This window comes from Trypanosoma brucei (genome assembly GCF_000002445.2).
Source record: "Trypanosoma brucei brucei TREU927 chromosome 11 chr11_scaffold01 genomic scaffold, whole genome shotgun sequence".
NCBI classification, from domain to species: domain Eukaryota; phylum Euglenozoa; class Kinetoplastea; order Trypanosomatida; family Trypanosomatidae; genus Trypanosoma; species Trypanosoma brucei.
In genome coordinates this window covers 2,011,687-2,030,853 of record NT_165288.1, presented here as the reverse complement: position 1 = coordinate 2,030,853, position 19,167 = coordinate 2,011,687, and the positions used below count along the sequence as shown (strand labels likewise).

General features: G+C 49.0%; 7 protein-coding genes across 7 annotated transcripts; all 7 read right to left on the bottom strand.

The window, feature by feature from the left end:
* Positions 1-112: 112 nt before the first annotated feature.
* Positions 113-514, bottom strand: Tb11.02.5180 (DNA-direcetd RNA polymerase II subunit 9; the record flags this gene model as incomplete). The annotated part of the gene is made up of 1 exon (XM_823713.1): positions 113-514. One exon carries the CDS (start codon positions 512-514, stop codon positions 113-115), a length of 402 nt encoding a protein of 133 aa, XP_828806.1.
* Positions 515-1,147: 633 nt separating this feature from the next.
* Positions 1,148-1,765, bottom strand: Tb11.02.5170 (proteasome subunit beta 3; the record flags this gene model as incomplete). The annotated part of the gene is made up of 1 exon (XM_823712.1): positions 1,148-1,765. One exon carries the CDS (start codon positions 1,763-1,765, stop codon positions 1,148-1,150), a length of 618 nt encoding a protein of 205 aa, XP_828805.1.
* A 458-nt stretch (positions 1,766-2,223) lies between these two features.
* On the bottom strand, positions 2,224-2,460 carry Tb11.02.5165 (hypothetical protein, conserved; the record flags this gene model as incomplete). Its single annotated transcript, XM_823711.1, has 1 exon — positions 2,224-2,460. One exon carries the CDS (start codon positions 2,458-2,460, stop codon positions 2,224-2,226), a length of 237 nt encoding a protein of 78 aa, XP_828804.1.
* Positions 2,461-3,830: 1,370 nt separating this feature from the next.
* Tb11.02.5160 (hypothetical protein, conserved) lies at positions 3,831-5,321 on the bottom strand (the record flags this gene model as incomplete). Its single annotated transcript, XM_823710.1, has 1 exon — positions 3,831-5,321. One exon carries the CDS (start codon positions 5,319-5,321, stop codon positions 3,831-3,833), a length of 1,491 nt encoding a protein of 496 aa, XP_828803.1.
* Positions 5,322-5,761: 440 nt separating this feature from the next.
* Positions 5,762-7,285, bottom strand: Tb11.02.5150 (hypothetical protein, conserved; the record flags this gene model as incomplete). The annotated part of the gene is made up of 1 exon (XM_823709.1): positions 5,762-7,285. One exon carries the CDS (start codon positions 7,283-7,285, stop codon positions 5,762-5,764), a length of 1,524 nt encoding a protein of 507 aa, XP_828802.1.
* A 1,219-nt stretch (positions 7,286-8,504) lies between these two features.
* Tb11.02.5140 (hypothetical protein, conserved) lies at positions 8,505-9,308 on the bottom strand (the record flags this gene model as incomplete). Its single annotated transcript, XM_823708.1, has 1 exon — positions 8,505-9,308. One exon carries the CDS (start codon positions 9,306-9,308, stop codon positions 8,505-8,507), a length of 804 nt encoding a protein of 267 aa, XP_828801.1.
* A 611-nt stretch (positions 9,309-9,919) lies between these two features.
* Positions 9,920-19,048, bottom strand: Tb11.02.5130 (neurobeachin/beige protein, putative; the record flags this gene model as incomplete). The annotated part of the gene is made up of 1 exon (XM_823707.1): positions 9,920-19,048. One exon carries the CDS (start codon positions 19,046-19,048, stop codon positions 9,920-9,922), a length of 9,129 nt encoding a protein of 3,042 aa, XP_828800.1.
* Positions 19,049-19,167: the final 119 nt, after the last annotated feature.

Below are 19,167 nucleotides of genomic sequence, written 5' to 3'. Positions count from 1 at the left end.
CAATCTCCTGGAGGGACAAGAAGGTTTACGGAATGAATCAATCTTGAATAATTTAACACAACACCAGAAGTGGAAAAGGCAGTGCTGATCATAACCTTCCCCCTTCCACTTTTTAATTGTCTTGATGGTCGCTGCTCTTCCATACGTGACGGCACCCCTGATTGGCGCAGGCGAAGTAGAGTGTCATATCCTCATGAGGCTGTCCAAGGGGGTTCACGAAGCATGTGACTTCGTTCATCGCACATCGAGGGCACTGCTTCGTGGTGTCACGCTGAGCCGTGGGATCATTCGCAAACTCGGCCAACAGTTCCAGTTCTTCTACAGTACTCGTCTTAACCTTCAGGTTTAAAATGTATACGAGTTTATTTTCGTCGTGTATCTCAGACGTTTTGCAGTAGTTACAGCGCCATCGCATAACCCTGTCCTCCTTGCCACTCTCTGGATAGAGCAGATTGTTACAGCGCTCGCAAAAGATCATTGGTGCATCATCTAACTGCGTCAAAGTGGACTCCATGGTGGTTTTATTCCACCTTAGCTTCGTTTCAGGTTCATCGAAACGACAATTTTTTTTTGGAAAGGAGAAAGTGTTATTAGGAAAGAAGAAGCTATAAGTTCTTGTGATCAAAGCTTAGAGGGGACAGGAACAACAAGTGATGAAGGAGGGGGCTCCACGTCTACACCCTGCTGGGGCACCACACATGCGTACAAACGCTTGAGTCAAATTACGTCAGCCACCTCTGCCACAAGAATTCCTCTTCAACGGAATGACACCTTTCGGAAAAGACAACCGCCGATATCGCCGTTGGTTGACACATCACATGTTCTTTTTTTTTCTTACTTTCTCATGTCTCTCTCTTTGCTCACGGTTAGAACGGTGGGGAAAATGGGGTAGGGCGAGCTAACCAACACACATATAAGAAAGGCCACCCTCGTTTGCAAAGAAACACTGTATGGCAAGGTGAGGATCCGGTGGTGATAAGGCGCTAGCACAAACGGCACCAGCACGCGAAGTGAGAAGAAACAGATGGGAGGGAAGACAAGCGCTGGCAGCGAAAATATGACGCCGCACAGATGTAAAAATACCTTTCCCCGTCATCTACACTACCATGCCCCACAACAGTGATTGGGAAGTCTTACTAATTTTCACCTAGTCTTTGCGACCCTTGATGAGACGTGTTACCAATTTGTCCTTTGTTACAATTGCAGCCACCGCACCGTAACCTGAGAGGGAATCCCTATCGCATGCAGAAAGCATTGCTTGCGCAGCAACTTCAAACAATTCCTCCGGTTCAAGCCCAGGCCGCCAGAGTGCCTCACACATACCGTGAAGACTCTCAGCGCAGGTGCCAGCGCAGACGTAGTCCTCTGGCTCGCACGGGGCACCGATGAGATCCGTAGCGCAGAGATATACTTCACCGGTTTTGCGGTCGATGGTGCCAATCACAGGCTCCACGAACCATGGGCCGAACCGAGCCTCATAGAGCATAGAGGACACTAAAGCTGCGAAAGCCTTACCGTTAATGTCCCGCTCCTCACGGAGTTTGTACATTTCGGTCCGGAAGTTAACTTTCTGAGCGAAGGTTTGCTGGTCTGTTCGGAGCCCCGTGAGTCCCATAACAATCCCATCGTTGATGACGTATAGCTTCGGAACCTCCATAGAAATCGTTTTAAGTTGCTCACCAAGGCGATTGTCCGAAATCACCACAAAGCACTCCTTGCCAGCCATGGCTAAGCAGGAGCCACCGCTGTACGTGAGAATGGACATGGAAGCAAATGCAGGCTGGCTTTCCTCTTTATAATCTTCGCACCAATGGTAACTTGACTACAGCAATCGGAGCGTGGAAGGGTACAAGTAGTTTGAACTCCTAACTATTTCCCCACGTCAAAAGAAAAAAATCGTGGAGCAGCAAGGTGGTACACAAAAGCAAAAGCGAAATAACTAAGTTAAAAGGTACGATATTACGCAACAGGAAGGCAGTAGGTGCGACAAAGTATGCCACCACCAGTGATCACCCAAACACGTACACAGGCACAAAATTAGCAGACAAAAGTTGTAAATAAGCCCGCAGCTGCCATCGCAGCATGCGAGAATGCTGAAATGCGATAAAGTGGTGGCGATAGCTCGCTTACATCAACAACCAAAATATAAACATAGTATTAATAACAGGAACGAAGCAGACTTATAGATTCGCATCATGTGAACGGTAGCCTCCAACGCATCCATTATGACGAGTCTGCTTTTGCGTTCTCGCGACTCCTGTAGTTATCACCTGCTCGCACCAACACGGGATGCGTGAAGCCTTCCAGTTTTCCCTCCTCAGAATAGATCGGCGTAAAGTCGTGACCCGCCTTCACTAAATTGCCGCGGGTATTATTGAAGTATATGACGAAGGTGTAAATCGCCATGACGAACAGACCGGGGAGGTAAACCTTCCAAGTAGTCGGAAAGGGTTGTCTCATTCTAAAAACTCCTTAAGTTTTAGCACTAAAAAAGAAAAAAGAAAAACATAGCAATCATGATATGTAATAATTACAACAATAAAGCGAGATATAGAGCATCACACGCCACCGCGTGCTTCCATATCGTTAGTTGTCTTGCCACGATTCTCCTTGACCTTTCAGGGGGTCCAGGCCCCACTAACATCCTTGCTCACCAGCCTACTGAGAGAAAAACGATCACGAGGAGCATATCCATACAAACAAGATAACTAGGATCCGGCGGGCGTGTGCGTTGCTCTCTTGGAAATTCACCATGCTCATGCGGAGGTACGATCCTCTGGGGAAACCCAAAACTCACGAAGCTAAATACCGCACCGCACGACGGACAACTCCACTTAAAACAATCTTTCGAAAAACTTTAAAAACCAGACACGGAACAACCTAGTCCACCACACAAGCAGGAACTGAACAGAAGAACTGGTATGATATATTTTACTTTGGTCCGCATGACTCGTATATGATGTTACCCTGGGGAACCCCCGACCCCTCACCCAGGATATCGCGAACAACATCCATTGTCAACACTTCGTTCGAAAACTTCAAGAAATAACGACAGATTTAATTTCTTTTAAATGTATGGTAAAACATAAACCGTATCTAACAGGGAAGCCATTCATCGGTAATGTTGCACAGCGGCACCCCCGTGTCTTGGATTCATTTACTCGCATAGAGAACAAACTAATGGTAGCAAATAAAGTACAAACCACAAACAGAGGCGGGGCAGTGGAGCACATAAGCACCCACGTAGGAAATGGGAATAATTAACTGAGGGGTGGGCTCATATCTTTCGTGGATTCGTACGCTTCCTCTCACAGAAATATTGCTGCAACAACACTAAAAGCTACAAAACACTACAAATCAGCAGTTACAAACCACCATCAAAATGAATCCACCCCCACACTATAAATACCACGGAAGTTCACAAACCACTTCCCCGTGGACACCTCTCCCCTTATCAAGTAAACGATAAACAAATACAAGGTAGCGATAGGGATGCAGCATTCATTAAAGGTGTCCGGTAACATTACCTGGTTATCCCCATTCAACGAAAGGCGCGGAACCCACCCCTTCCTGTCATCTCCAATAAGACTACTCTCATGCTATGCATAACGGTAACAAGGGGGACTTGGGTCGAAATAAAATGAAAAAATAAAGCTCCACCACATATCAAGAGGACAAGAGGGTGCACAATGGCAACAGTCGTTTCAAAAACGGGAAGAAAAACATTCGCAAGCCCGTACACGCAGGAGCAGCATCGGCATCTGACCCCATCTCCTATTTATTAAAACATTCATGTCTGCGGCATATCTCACTCCAAGTCTACAAATAGCTTATTTGAGCCCCTCCAGGACAGTGTAGCTGCTGGATCTGGCAAAAACACCGGTAGCATTACCCAATGTAATTACCTGACCAGGGCAAAAAACACCAGTCGTTGAACAATACCCTCCCAGGCATCGCTGAAGAAGGGAGGGGGCATACATCACAGATGAATTCCCTAAAGTAATGTTCACTTCCGGTCGCGCCAAAACGTTCATGCCGGGATGTGAGTAATGGAACGCAGCTGCAGATGATGCCACAACATTTCTGCGAGCCTCTCGTGCAACGTTAACATCCTTCGTCGCGTACGTCATGGCCACACGCTTGTGAAGTCCTATAAGAGCACCTGCTCCCACCTCACTATCCAATTCCACGTCGTCCACCAGTAGCTGAACAGTGCCGTTCTCAGCCACACTGATACCCTTAGGCGCACTGAAACGAAGCTCGCCGGTTCCCGGGTTGCCGATAAAGGAAACAGGGATACAGAAGTCATTATGTTGCAGACCAAGAAACACTCTCGACGGTTTCCCCTTCATCTCCGGTGAGCAGTACACGTCATGAATAACATCTGTAGCCCTTCGACCCTCCAAAGTTTTGACGACAAACACGCCTTCAACTTCGCTACTGATGGACGTTACGGCTACTTTCCTAATGGCAATAGAAGGGACCACACTTAGATTATGTGCCTTGACCATCTCACTGCGGAGAACAGTACCAGCGGCACTTCCTGTATACACACGATCATTTAAGAAAAACAGTGAATCTCCAAGATCGTTATCTGATCCTTTTTCCTCCTTAGTCTCGTCACCACTATCTCCAGTGGTACCTGCAGATTTCTGAACGGCTGGATAAATACCTCCAGTGAGAGGGCATCCGCCCAATCGTTCGCTTAGAACCTGCAAATGTGCTACGAGCTGCCGCTCATACTGCAACGTTAACTTATTATCCATGAGCGCAAAACAAATTGCAGGTGACGGACGGTGAGCTTCTGCCAGGTCATCCTCTTCGGGTATTGTATCAAATGTGAAGGTGTCGCTCTGCAGGTCAGGTATGCAACCCAACATCACCTGCACGAACCCCCCACCAGGCCGCTGCAGCCGTGTAGCACCTCCAATCATGTGCAGTTGTTGTGGCCGTACAGTCGACGGTGTGACATCGTTGACCTTGCAGAGGTTGTACCATACAACCTCAGGTGCATCTATCATCCCTGCGTAATCCATCGAAACGTTCATAAAGCAGAAATTCGGAGTGCTGGACAGAGCGGCTGCCGCAACGTCAAAGGCTTCGGCAGCGGCTATGCGTGGTCGGTGGTCAGCACTGCTGCCGCATGCAAACACAACCGAACGCCCATCGACAGCCTCCTCACGTCGCCGTTGATCCCTCTCATCAGCCGCGATAGCGTCCCTAATAGCTTCTGGGGTCTCAGTTGAACTTGATAAGCGCCGTGAAAGTGGCGGCTTCGACAGCACCAAGCAGTTCCACGGAATGCAGTAGAAACGGCGCATTGCTTGAAACCCTTCTCGAGCCTTGCCCTTTTTACTTCCTTTTACAGAAGTAACACCCTTCCTTTCAACCTTCCGCACAGATAGTATACCCTATGGTTATTGTTATCAGTCTATTTCGTCAAACACACAGTATACAACTCGTGCGCGCGTTACATGAATATCAAAAAAGTTTGGGACAGAAAAAGAAAAAAAACGATAAAAAACTGAGTGGCCAAACAACACCTAACCAAGTGTTAGCCCCCAAGAAGATTATGAGGTTGCCGGGTATTCAGTCATGCCAGCCCCTGCCGCAAACCCGCAAGGACCCATTCCGTTACACCGCTTGTTCGGATTTGGTCTTTACCACTGTTGCTCTAGTCGTAAACTCTACATTGCCATTTCCCCATATTGCTTAAAGGAGGAAACGATGAAAAGTGTGCTCATACCCCAACAGGAATTGCCTACCTCGTCATGTCGGAGACGAACTTGTTGCCCTCTATCGCTGTCGTGTACTCACGTCTTCCGCCAGTAGCCCCGCGCCCAGCAGCTTCAACTACAGTCAGTAGTTTTGACGCCTGGATCAATGGGTTGGGACCTCGTATCACGGCATCGTTGAGGCTGATTTCATCTAGGTACTGCTTTAGCAACACCTGCAGCTTCAGATTTTCTTCCTCGAGGTGACGCCTCTCTTGTGACAGAGCCACGTTGTCGAGCACCACCTTGTTGTACTTCGTCCAAAAGCGCTCCAGGAGGCGCCAGTCCTCCGAGAACGCCGCACCATCGGGGACAGAGGATTCTTCACTTGGCCTTCCTGCATCGGTATTTGCTATCAAGTGTTTAACTTCTTTCTCAATTTCGCTTGTTGTAATGTTCGAGTTGCAAGAGAGTATTTGCTCCCTGTCAGTTTCCAGCGGCTTTGCAAGTTCCACTAGCCGGAGGATTTTTTCTGCATCCTTTACCACACCACGCAGTTTGTCTTCAACGTCCTTCGCACTCTTGATCACTTCTGCAAGACGAGAGGCCTCCTTGCTCCTCCAACCATGCATCTTGCTCTTCAAAGCCTTCAAATGACCGATCGTGGCGTCACGCTCCTGTTGAATGACGGAGTTCTTCTGTTCCCATCCCTTCGCATTGCGCGCTATGTTCGTCCTCCACGAATTAACGCTCTCCTGCAACTTCTCAATACGCTGCGTCTGTGAGGCGATGCGCTGCGTCGTTTCTGCATCTTTCTTCGACTTGTCCATGTAATCCTTCATGCTCACCTGCGCCGTAGCCATAAATTCTTTGTACCTTGTGTCTAACTCTGAGCGGATAGCTTCACTTGCTCGAATCAGTTCCGCTTCCATCTGTTTTCGGTCCTCCTCCATCTTTTCTAGAGCAGTGTCGTGTGCCTCCGAAGTATTTTCTTGCAGCTTCTTTTCTAGTTGTTCCGCCTCCTCAGCCATATTCTCAAGAATGAATGTCAGGTCGGCCACTTCATACTCATGCTTGCGCGCAAGTTCCAATAGTTCTCTGTCATAGTCAGCCTTCATCTCCTGGAGGTCCTTCTCAAACTCGCCCTCGAGGTCTTCCATACGTGTGCTCTGCATTTGAATAAGAGAATCGACAGTTCGCATGTGGGACTGAAAAACAAGGCGATGCTGCTCCTCAGCATCCACAAGCTCATCAAACAGCATATCGATTACTGCATTCTTACGGTCAACAGAGGATCCGAATGCCCTACGCACAATTTCAATTTCCGCTACAAGTTCCTTGCGCTTGCACTCACGCAGGAAAGAAATCCATCGGGCCTCGACAACAGCAGTCGCGTTCTTTGTCATAGTTTCTTCTTCGTTCTTCATCTCCCTCAGGCGTTCAACAAGTGCTACCTCTTGACGTCTACGCCGTTCTTCCTCCTCAACGCGCATTCGCTCAGCAACAACAGGATCAAGTGTCCTTCTCTTCTTGGAACCCTTTTTTTTCTTCCCCTTTGCATCGGCTTGCATACCTTCAACTAAAGAATAAGAAAAACTGGAATGTTAAAGAAAAAAAGCAGCGAGCAACACAACACGCCGAACAACAATACGTCAAAGTGCAAAAAACCTTTGCTACAGCTGCTTCAAAACACAAACAAACACAATAATAACGAAGAAAATACCTGATGAGGACCCACAAGATCAGATGGAGGGAAGCCAACATTACAGTGCTGTACTGACCCGTTACCGTCAGCCAACAGAACTGACACTGACACTGACAGTACATCACTGGAGCTGCGGTCCATCTTCATCGTTCAACGTATCTCTTTTTTGTGCGCTTGTCCGTCCGAAATCAACCCTGTATCATGCGTTAGAACGCCACGCTGTGTGGAGGAGTGTGGCATACAGTGAACGGTTTGCGGGACATGGTGGGTTGCGGCAGATGCAGACACTGGTCGAACGGTTTCCTCCGGGATGGCAGTCTTGCATATCAATTATAACCACAAATCTCCCATGAGTGTGCTGGCGCCATGTGGCTATTCTGATGCAGCTGTCAAGTGGCATAATCTCTCTCAGGGTGTCTGCTCTCCAGATTACTCGGGAAGTCACCTTCCTTCTCTTGAGATGGTGGGTTTGCACCACACGCTGGTATGTTCCTGTATTCGGAGTTGAAGGTGACAATTTGGGTTGCAAGACCTCTTACGCGAAAGGGTGCTGAGCCAAGAAAACCAACGAGGCTCACGCGTTACTGGGAAGCACCTCAGCTGCCAGTGAATGGCTTGGCACAACATAGATTTTTTAACCGGGAAGAGTGCGGCACAGGCGACCTTCAACTTGATGTGACGAAAATTCGGAAACGAGAAACCCCTTTTCTCGCTCTTCATTTCTATCCCTTTCAGTCCATGAGATATCTAGGGGTGACAAACGCGTAAACTAAATGATAATCAGGATAAACCTTCGCGAAAACAAAAACGCTGAGAGGGGTATAACATAAAGGCGCGCATTTGAGACACCAAATATGAACCAGCAAGAGAGTATTAAACTTTCTCAACGACGTATGGAAACGACAGTTGTGTTTCAACACGGGCCGCCCCCTCACACGAAAAAGGCATCCGCAAGCATCAATATGTTTTGAGTAACATAGAGCAGCGAGTCTACAAGCCACTAGCACGAATTCCATGGCGAGCACGACAGAGTGGCATGTCCAGGTCTCGCTGGGCGTAAGTAAATTGCAAGGCAAAAATATTATTTAGACGAGGGCACATTCATCCTCTTCCAATACTGAATACCAGTTTATGGGCTTCCGCCGAAAAAGAAAGTAAACATTCTGCACAATCCCCTTGTTAAAGGGGTTCGCTGCCCTTGAATCCAGATATGTGATGCGGCCTCTGGAAGAGAGCTCCCACGTTGTCTTGTTGTTGAGCAACAGAGTGCAGTGCAACCCAAGCAAAGAGAGCACAAGTACCAATTGAATGGTGGTGTATGCAACAAAAATAAAGGGAACGATATTCCTACTGATGACGCGGTCGAGGTCTATGATATCCCCGAGACTAAAACATTTAAGTAGTGCCGGTGGTAGAAGGACAAAATAAGGGACTGCAGACGCCAAAGTAAGAACGAAACGCACATGATTGAACTCGCCAACACAACCACCAATGCAGTAACAATGGTGATCGTACTTCCGGACACATCTGCCGCACTTGTCACAGTGTTTGGTCCGCAGGGGCTGCAACAGACGACACACAGAACACCATCTACGGATCGCCCTCTCCCTTGCCGTTGAAGGCTCCTCCGAAGAAGTCACAAACCCCGGATCAGACCCCCAATTCCACAACATAAATGCGTTGAACAGCACCGCCGCAACCATCAAATGCGTCAAACCTGCCAGTCCCTCGGGAAGAAACAAATAGAGGACGGTAAACGTAGCTGATTGTGAAGCGACAAGTCCTGCAGCCGCCACCAGAGAAATCCTCGTCGCGTCAACACTTTGTACACGACCCTCCGAACGGTGAAAAATGGAGGTCCGCTGCCGCCACGGCGGGAGCACGGGCATGGCGCTACATTAGATAACAGGAGAAAAGCTGACAATGAACGATTTGGCATAACAGATTCGCGCACACGCACAGTGGCACAAGCAGACGACAGGCAGGGCCCTAAACAAAGAAACGACAAAAAATAAGGGGAGAAATGATGGTACACTTCACACTGACAACACACAGTAAATATTCGCTGGTCATCGGCATTGATAACATTTAGATCGTAGGACTCGACTAATCGTTTCTCCGCGCAGACGCTTCCGCAACAACAAAGCGAATACTCACACTTTCACAAAAGGACAAGGATCGGCCGATGATGAAAAGTTCAAGAAACAACACAACTCGCCCGCACAACCAGTTACCTAGCATCATTCACCGAAGCAAAGAAAATTAACTACTCGACGCAACAACAAAGTAGCGCCACAAACAAAGAAGGGCGGAGGTTGGTGTATGTATAGCAGGGAAAAGCAAACTTAACTTGGTTAGGGAGTAATGGCGATTGAGGAATATTGCATCCACATACAGAACCGCCTTGTCTCGACACCAGAAACATGCACGCGCACCTGCCCTGCACACGCACACACAAAAAAAAACGTCCCTGAATACGCCACGCGGCCAGCTCAATGGGTTACTGCGGTGCTACCTTCCATGTAACAAGATTTTCCCTCCGATCACAAGCAACGAGAGATTGACCATTAGGACTCAAAGCCAACGACTCGATGCAGTCTTCGATCCCAGGATGGATAAGATCACATGACCACTCTAAACTATTCCCCTTCAACATGTGAACTACACTCCCTCTACCAACAAACACAATATCACCGACTGAAAGAATGGCAGTTGCCGGAGTTTCCCCCAGCGAGTAGAAACCCAAAAACTCACCATTGATGGAGTACCGTCGGACTTCGTGCAAACCAGCGAGCGAACCACCCGCTAAAATAATGTCCCCATGCTTCGCGTTCACAGTGATGAGATCAAAATACCACGACCCACTGCTACCCTGTAGTCGGTGGTTCATGACACTTTTCATCGGAAATTTGGAGTACGCTGGTGACATGAGATGATTGGGGATAGTACGAATTAGCACACGGCGCTCCGTATCCCACAGTGCGACGTTGCAATCCTCGGAGGATGAGACCAAAATGCCCCACTCGCTGGACAAGCATAGGGCAGTCACGCGTGCGGTGTGACCGTAAAGCACACACAAAGTTCGACAAGCTGTCTGGCGGCTTTCAGTGAAATTGAGTTTACCCTGTAGAAACCTTTGGAATACCTCCTCCCCACCTAGCCGCACTCCCTTCCCATCACGAAAGGTCAACTCAACTTCCAGAAAAGTGTCATACGTCATCGTTAGCATGTGAATGGCTCCAGACTCCATCCCCACGTAAACATTTGGTGAGTCGACCGTTAGAGCTGTTATTTCCCCATATCCGACATGAAATGAACGTGTCTGGTGTGACGCATCCTTGCCATCGACCAAAACAATACAACTGCCTTTGTAACGAAGACAATCCCTAACCTGTTCGTGAACCACTGTGAACGGAAAAACACCTTTCGGTAGCACCAAGGGCCGCACTTGGCCATCTTGAGCCTTGCGTTCGGTGCCCTCATCAATACTGCTTCCGATGCCGTTCAGCTTCGTTCGGGGAAACACAACAGTGGTCCCGCAGCTACGTTTGCAAACGCCGGCAGGGATGAGTCGTCCCGGGTTCAGCAGAACACAAAGGGCCAAATTTGATGCATCGCAGCGGAGGGTAGGACATGGGCTTTGACGGAACGTGATATCTGCTATCTTCCGCCGTGATTTGTGTGGCTGGGAGAACAGCTGCAGTGGAGTTTGCCCAAAGCAGTCAATCTGTGTTTCGTGACTGGAACGGAGAACGTCATCACTGATATTTGGGAGGTTCACAGAACCCTCGTAGGTGAGAGGATGAAACGTGTTCAGTGCTGCGACAGCCTCTTTTCCTCGCTGCCTGAAACCAAATATTAAGTCTATCCACGAGTGCAGATTTTCTGAGACGTAACAACCCTCCAGTGCTCTTCTGAGTGTCTGTGATAACTTGCGAGGGGTAGACGCCCAAGGGGGTAATTGCACATCATTAACGACTTCCCCGTCCTGCTTCGTTCCGAATGGTATACGGTTAGCATTAACAAACAACTCGGGCAAACAGTAAAACTCTGGTAATAGTTCTTTTACATCTTTACCACAGGTTGCTATCGCGTATGCTGCACCAACAGAATCAAACACACGACCCGCATCGTCCAGCTTGGAATTCATCTTCATGAAAAAGTCTGAAAACGGTTGCACACGAACAAGGTAATGAAGAGCGCCTCCTAAGGGTGAGTAGTGGGAACCGTAGTGATAAGGCGACCCGCAACACGATGCCTCCACAGCCATGCCCACATCCGTGGAGGTCTCCGCATAAGTTTTAGCTGCCCTTTGGATGCCCTCCGGGGTTTGAGCACCTATCGGCCTCTTGAGGCAGCGGTACGTGGATGGTGACGTCAAATCCAACGTGAGTGACGAAAAGTCAGCCACAACATGCGGGAATACCGGATACTGTCGCATATCCCCGTAGCTCCGACCCGCGGCAAAGTTGAGGTACATCAAATAGTGGAAGTTGGTGATGCGTCCTTCGCGCCACCAATTACACCACATCTTCAAGTTTGCCTCCGTTAACACCAGAGCCCTATCAAGATAAGGACATGCAACGGTAGTGACGATATCAGAGACAAGTTTCATCGTGTCCTGAGAATGAAAAACCAAAAATATACTTTCACCAGTCGAAAAAAGGAGTTCAAGCGCAGATGGCTGAAGCAAATTACGGCGTGGCCAAACTGCCCGTAAAGAAGATACAGCAAACACCCTCTGGTAGCGACGCACATCTCCATTGCAAGCCACCGTGTCAGACTCCTGGTCGGCCGACGCAGAGATACACGGAAGACCTGAAAAACAACTGCCTCCGTTGCCCTTCGTTGCCTGTGTCGCTGTAACCCCCCTTTCTGTGGCATCTGGGGACGGTTCTGATTCGTCGTGAACGTAAGAAATGGTATGTGGCGACACGTACAGCGTAATGGGAACCCGGTCCATGGGCAAAACCAAGACACACTTTGCCACAAAAGGCTGAGGTCCATCGCAGTGGACTCCGATCAACTGTGGAACGGCCGTAACAGAGTAAATTTCCAACAGTTGTGTGTCATCGGGGTAAGAAATGTCACCTCGATAAACGTATGGGAGCATATCGCCTTTGGACTTCACATGCTTAACCCTCATGGCATGTGCAAAGCGACGAAAGCGAATGCGCTGCCACTCAGGTCCCGTAAAACGGTCGAGCTCCCACTGGTTCATGGGCACAGGGGATGCAACATAGAGATTTACACTTTGACCCCACCATGGTGTTAACGAAAAACGATAGGCTGCATATGCAGCGAGTACTGCCTTGCTTTCCCCCTCGATACATTTTCGATGCGAAGCTACTTGCCGCAAAACGGAGCGGCAGTACTGCTCTACAGCCAGTCCACTTTTTTCCCGATGCTGCAATGCCTGTTCAGCACTTACCGACAAAAGGAGAAGAGCAAACCGCTCACTACATTGATTAAGTGAAGAAAGTGCAGTCGAGTGAATATCATTGATGTACCTTTCCAGCGAAGCCACACCACTACGCGAAAACTCCACTTCCCAATGTACGCTAATACCATCACCCCCCTCTGGTAGAGGTTTTAAGGCGGCACCTCCGATACTCATAGCATTCGTTTTGATGTTCGAATCCAGTTCCGCAACGGACAATGGAGTAAACCCCCCCTTCACGTTAGACCAAATACCGCTGTTGTACCGCACAAGACGGCATATGGACACCGCCATGTTGTATCGACTAGAATTCTCCAGCCGAGATTCACTAAGAAGACTTGATGCACCTCTAGAAACGATTAGCCATGGGGCGCTCTCCCTCACCGCTCTCTCATAATCCACTTTCAGAAGCTCAGTAATTAAAGCACCGGGAGCGAATTGCAAATGCTTCCAGTCGGAACCCAATGGTGGTTCAACCAACCTCTCTCTCTCCTTCCAAGTCGAAAACTTAAAGCCGTAACTGGCGCTGCCGCTACTTGCAACATATAGAAGAGCAAGCTCTTTCATAAGATCTTCTCCGCTCGTGTCTGCGTCATTTAGTAGGGTCACTGCCACTCTCCATTGCAGTGTCAGTAACTCCTGAGAGATCTGCTTTACTTCCTTGGCGTGAAGCCCAGTGGTGCCAGCTTGCTGCAACTGGAAAAATAACCTTTGCCCACCTTCAAAAAATGACATGCAGAGGCGGGCACTAAGGTGGTGGTCTCCAAAATGAATAGGTTTCGAAAACTGAGCCAAGTAAGCCTCCGCCGCCGCATGGCAAACGCAACTCTCATCTTCTACTTTAACCTCACTAGAGAGCCGATAGTCTCTTTCACACCAACTTAGAAGAATCACAACAATTGCAGTGGATTTTAGGAACGAAACATAGCTCATCAGAAACGCTCCGGTAGCAGTTCCCTTCTCAAGATGCATGCTGTAGGCACGTAACACTTCAGATGAATACCGGTAAGCCCGGATTAACGCGCTGCTGATGCAAGCATCAAGCGATCCCTCACGTCCAGAACGTTTTAATATCGACGCTACACACGTTAGAGAGGCTAGACCCACTTCACCTAGGAGATGGCCACAATTCATGTCATTTCTCTCACACGAGACCGAAACCATTCCCACACACATACGGATCACCAACCTCACAAATGACTCAACCAAGGAGGAGCAATTGCCCTCTACCATATGCAGCACGTGCAGCAAGCGGCCATACAACAGAGAGACAGGGAACCCACCGGTGTCAAGAGGAGAAAGAAGCCCACCCTCAAATGCGCCTCTTTCACACGTTATCTCCTCGAGCAGTGACAGGATACCCAACCGAATTTCATTTGGGACGTGGGAAAGAAGTGTGACGAGAAAATACAGAAGCCCACGAGCTCGAGTGGTGTCACCTGAGGCCGCGCTTCGTTCAATGATCCCCACAATAGTAAGAAACTCCTCCTCAGAGAGCAAGTCGTCAACCGAAGAGAGGACTCCCCTCACCATGTACTGGCTTATTACGGCGTCTAACTGGGTCCTAGACATTGGTGTGCGTGAAAACAAAGACAGTGCCTTGCGACGCACGGCCTCGTGTGAAGACTTAAAAATGGCGGTAATGTCTTCAGCTAAACTCGCAGATTCATCTCCACAAAGAATAACATTCTCGTTCATTAAATAAAACACAGCCTCTAAGAGGCCAATCACCCACTCTATCGCCGCGGACGTCAAGGGTTTGTCCAAAGCGAGCAGAGCAGTGGCCGCCTTCACAACCCTTCTCGCGTGAGTCGCCGTTTGGCACAGAGCCGTCAGAAACTCTGTGGCAAAGGGAATGAGAGAGGTATCCCAACTACCAACAATGCCTTCTGAAAAGTGTATGTGAAGATGCAAAAGAAACTCCTCCAAAGCATTGCATTCGCCCTCAGTTGACGCAATATGACGACCAGCACCAAGTATTTGTCTGTTGAAACGGCCATACACATCGTCAAGGATATACTGACGCAATTTACCCACAACAAAGCGAAAAGCACCGGTATCCCTCGCCCAAACAGTAAACTCAAGAAGAAGTGGTAGAATATCCATACGGGTGATGAGTCGGTCACCAACAACATCGCACAAGGAGGATGCCGTTGTCTCTGATACATGTATCCGATGATAAAGCAAGGCTTTGACTAACGCAAGGAGATGGGCGTCCCCACGTTGGGCCTTAGGGCAAAGTAGATTGTTAGTTGTGTGCCATTTAACTGCAGCGCATGCACATTCCCACGCCTCCTCGAATGCCCCCGAGTGGGGAAGTTGCAAGGAGGAAAAACACAAGAAGAAAGGTGGACCACCTAGCGCATCCAAAATGGAATACAGGGGCGTGCTGCATATAAACTGTGGCGCATTCAACAGCGCTAACATGTCTTCCCCCGCAACCCCAGAGTTCTGCAAATCGGACACGGAGCGCACGCCCAGGAAAATCGGTACAGGGATCCGGGTTCCACTCTTTACTGACCGCGCAGAAGCCGGTGGAAGCGTCTCCTCAGCGCCGCTGCCCTGCACTTTTGGTCTGTCATTGGTGGGTTGAAGGTATTCTGCGTTCGACTCGACGCAGAGGTCGCCGTTGCGCACGCCAGCGACAACCACCTGTCGCTCCCTTTTCTGATACACTGCAAAGGGGAATGTAGAAGCCAAAATGGCATTCTCCGCGTTGGCGTAACCCTGCGCCAACCACGGCACTGCCAATCGCATAAGCTGCGCCCCGTGTTTTCCTCGGTTTCTCTCAGACATGTAGGCCAGCGCCGGAAAGAGATTATTCACAAATTTCTTGTCCATGAAATGGAGTGAAAACAAGGAGTCACTTCCCATGGCAAAGAGCATCTCCACCTCAACCCGCGAGAGCACTCCACCGAACGCGCCAAGCGAACCCAAAAGAAACCGCCGCGGATAGTTAGTTGGCGGTCCATCCGTCATGACAAGCGAAACCATGTTTACCTCTCGGAGCAACTGACCGCCCTTACACGTTCCATGACACCTTATATCACTCAGCTTCATCACTACTGATGGCTGGGCATCGGCTTGACTCCCTGTGTACAATGAAAGTTGAACGTTCAGCAAATATTTAGGGTTTCTACCAAATGATTTGGTGCGCTTTTGAGACACTAGCATCGATACCATGCACCACCTTTTGGTTGGTATTTCATCATTGGAGAACAAAACGTATTCAGAATGAAGCCGCTGCTGCTGCTGGTTTCGATCTTCAGGCGACCTCAGTATCACCCGTAGGTGCAACGTTCCTTGGACAGTGTAAACAAGCTGGATAAATGCGCTGTTTCGATTAAAAGCTATTGACATCAAAATAATGTCTACCTCCTCAACTGTATGTGGCGACTTCGGTTCGAGGAGAAACCAAAGAACAAACGAAAAACACCTGTCAGACTTCACCCTGCCAAGGAGAACAGGGATATCAACTCCTCCACCAATGCGTGGTCCCCTCACCTGTAAAGCCGCAGTGTTGTTGCAAAAGTGCGACCGCGGCGTACACCCTGAGGAAACACCGTAAAACAGCACCGGTCCATTGCTTGGGAGAGACTGACGCAACAGGGTCTTTAAAGTAGATAGCACTTTCACAGTTGCCTCGTCGTTGTACAGGACAGAGGAGCTATCGCGGTCACACAAGCATAACCGGAGAAGGTATAGTACGGATGCGCAGTCCATCCCGTATACCCCCATTTCATGCATTGTTTTAAGAAGTATCTCATATCTTTCAAACGAATACTCGCAATCATCGGCAGCCGAAACGGCACAAAGGCTCGCCAAGGTGAGGGTCATCTTACTATCCATCAAGATGTAGATGTTTTCGGACGAGTTGGAAAAAACATTGAACCAAAGCTCCAGTACCGACGCGCCAAGCATCGACTTCTGAGAAGTATCCGAGAGCTGTAGAAGAAGCCGCTGCAGACACCAAAAGTACCCAATGTGGACAATCCGCTGCCTCTCGTGAAAAAAAGAAACGTCACCGAACGACGTGTTAAACCTCCATGAACGACGATGCACAGCACCCCATCCTGCAAACCATTGGGCACAGTCACCTCTGTTGGCGAAGAATACTTCGTCAAAAACAACAGATGAGGTGGACGATGCCATCGCAATAAGGGCACGAACAACCGCAGAAGTGTACACCCTACACCGGAGAAAAGGCCCCCTAGCCAATACCCGTTCAAGTTTCGCGGGTAGATCCCTGAAGAACGTACCTGTTGATGTAGCCTGAACGTAACATAGTGCATGGAGTCCAAGAACTAAGAATTGGCAATAAAAATAATACACGTTCGGTACGACACTGCCTGGATTCACATCGAAGCCGCCTACCTCCAATGGTTGGGGACCTAAAATTTGGGAAGGTACCCCAAAACATTCTGTAACCGTCATCTGTGAGTCAAACGCCCGGCACATGGCAACACACAGTTTCTCAACGCACGTTACGAGGAAGTCAACAGAGTCAGCAAAATGCGTTAAAGAGGACGAAGCATGCGCCAGCAGATCTATCAGCGCCTGCAGACCCCAGCACCCGAGCCGGATGGAATCAACTGAGCAAAAATCGCTCCGTGTGATGAATTCCCGCAGCCCGGCATAGATATTAAAAGTTGTTTCTTCATCATCTCTACACATGGTCGAGAGCAAATCCACACACAACATAAGCGTCTCGCGGCCGTTCTTTGCCTCAGTACCCAACAGCTGGAAAAGAGTGTTGAGAGTAAGCATGAATTCCCTTCGTAGGACGGGAACATTCCCACATATTTCATTCATCATTTGAAGAAACAAATACACCTCAGCGGGATCCTGTGAAATGGCTAACCTCCCTTCCAACCTCTCGAGTAAGTGAACGGAGAAGAGCCTTGTGAACGTAGACTCTGCATTTACGCGGCTGGTTAAGCACATGACAGCCCGGACAGTGCCTTTCGATATATGTCCCCTCATATCACATACGAGCTCTACCACTAGCGTACAAAGTTGGGTAGCCCCTTCAGTTTGCGCATCGTAAGCCCCGTGGCAGCTGCAAACTGTTACACACAAACGGACGATAGCTAATATCGTTTTATCACAGTCATCACAAAATTTGGCATACTGCCTCAAAACAGCAACCAGTGCTGCACTCACGAGTCCAGCCGACACAACGTCGTCGCCCCCCAGCTTCAGCGCCCGGACGAGGAGTCGGGCAAGGTGAGTAAAGATAGCAGGACGAAAATTCATGGCGATGGAACAAGCTTCCACAAGCACGTTGAGCCCAAACATACCTATTGTCGCCGTATCATCCAGCGGACCGACCTCCAGATTCTCAGCCTCCCAGTGGCAGCCCCTCAGATACATGTAAAGTGCACTGCTGGGCCCCCGTCCATTACCGGGAAAAGAAAGCAACAAGCAAAGAAGATCAAACACTACGGTAGATTCGGTACTCAGAGGAAGACTCGGATCTTCGCATGTTCCGCACCACGTAAGAACCACGGACAGGCACGTCGAAGGTCCGTCCAAATCGCTAAATTCCTTTATCCAAATGCATGTAAAGGCGGCCGTATGCAAAAGTATCTGCAAAATAACCCGTAGCACACAAAGGGAAACGTCAATTCTGCTCGACGGGGAACCCTTCAATGTATTGAAAAGTATTTTTATGGGTGATATGTCTGCTCGAACGAGACGAGCACAGTTCCGGGCATCAGAGAGAAGATTAGAGACTGCCCTCGCAAACGAATCATAGCAAGCACGGTAGGTAGCAGCATCACAATCCAACTTCCCTAACCGACCAAGGACCGCGAAGAATGGCTCCAACTCGGTATGGCTGTCTTCACCTTTCGTGAGATGATTCATGCATTCGCATGGGCTCGAGTTGGAAGCAAGCTCCACAACCCTCAAGTAATCTTCGGGTCTCCCACCTACCGATAAAAGACCTTGAAGCTTTTTCTCCGACCCTAATACCCGGGCGACAGTGGTAAGCAATCTAGTCCTTCTCAGAGAGTCCCACACCAGCAAGGAGTGGGGAGGGCATGCAAGAAGCTGCGCCAGGAGCTGCACAGTTCTCCGCTCTAAGTCTTTAGCATGAGGATTGAAGTACAGCCTCCTGACCGATTCTAGATACTTCACCGCAACGATGTCTTCGGTTACGCGGTGCTCCCCACCAACCAAAGCCATTCTGCGTTCTACTAAACCTAGTCGTCAGTAGCAAAAAAAAAAAAGGAAATGAACAAAAGTAATGCAACGATGCACCAGCAGAGTCCTCCACAGAGAGTACGTATAGGTGACATGTTGCA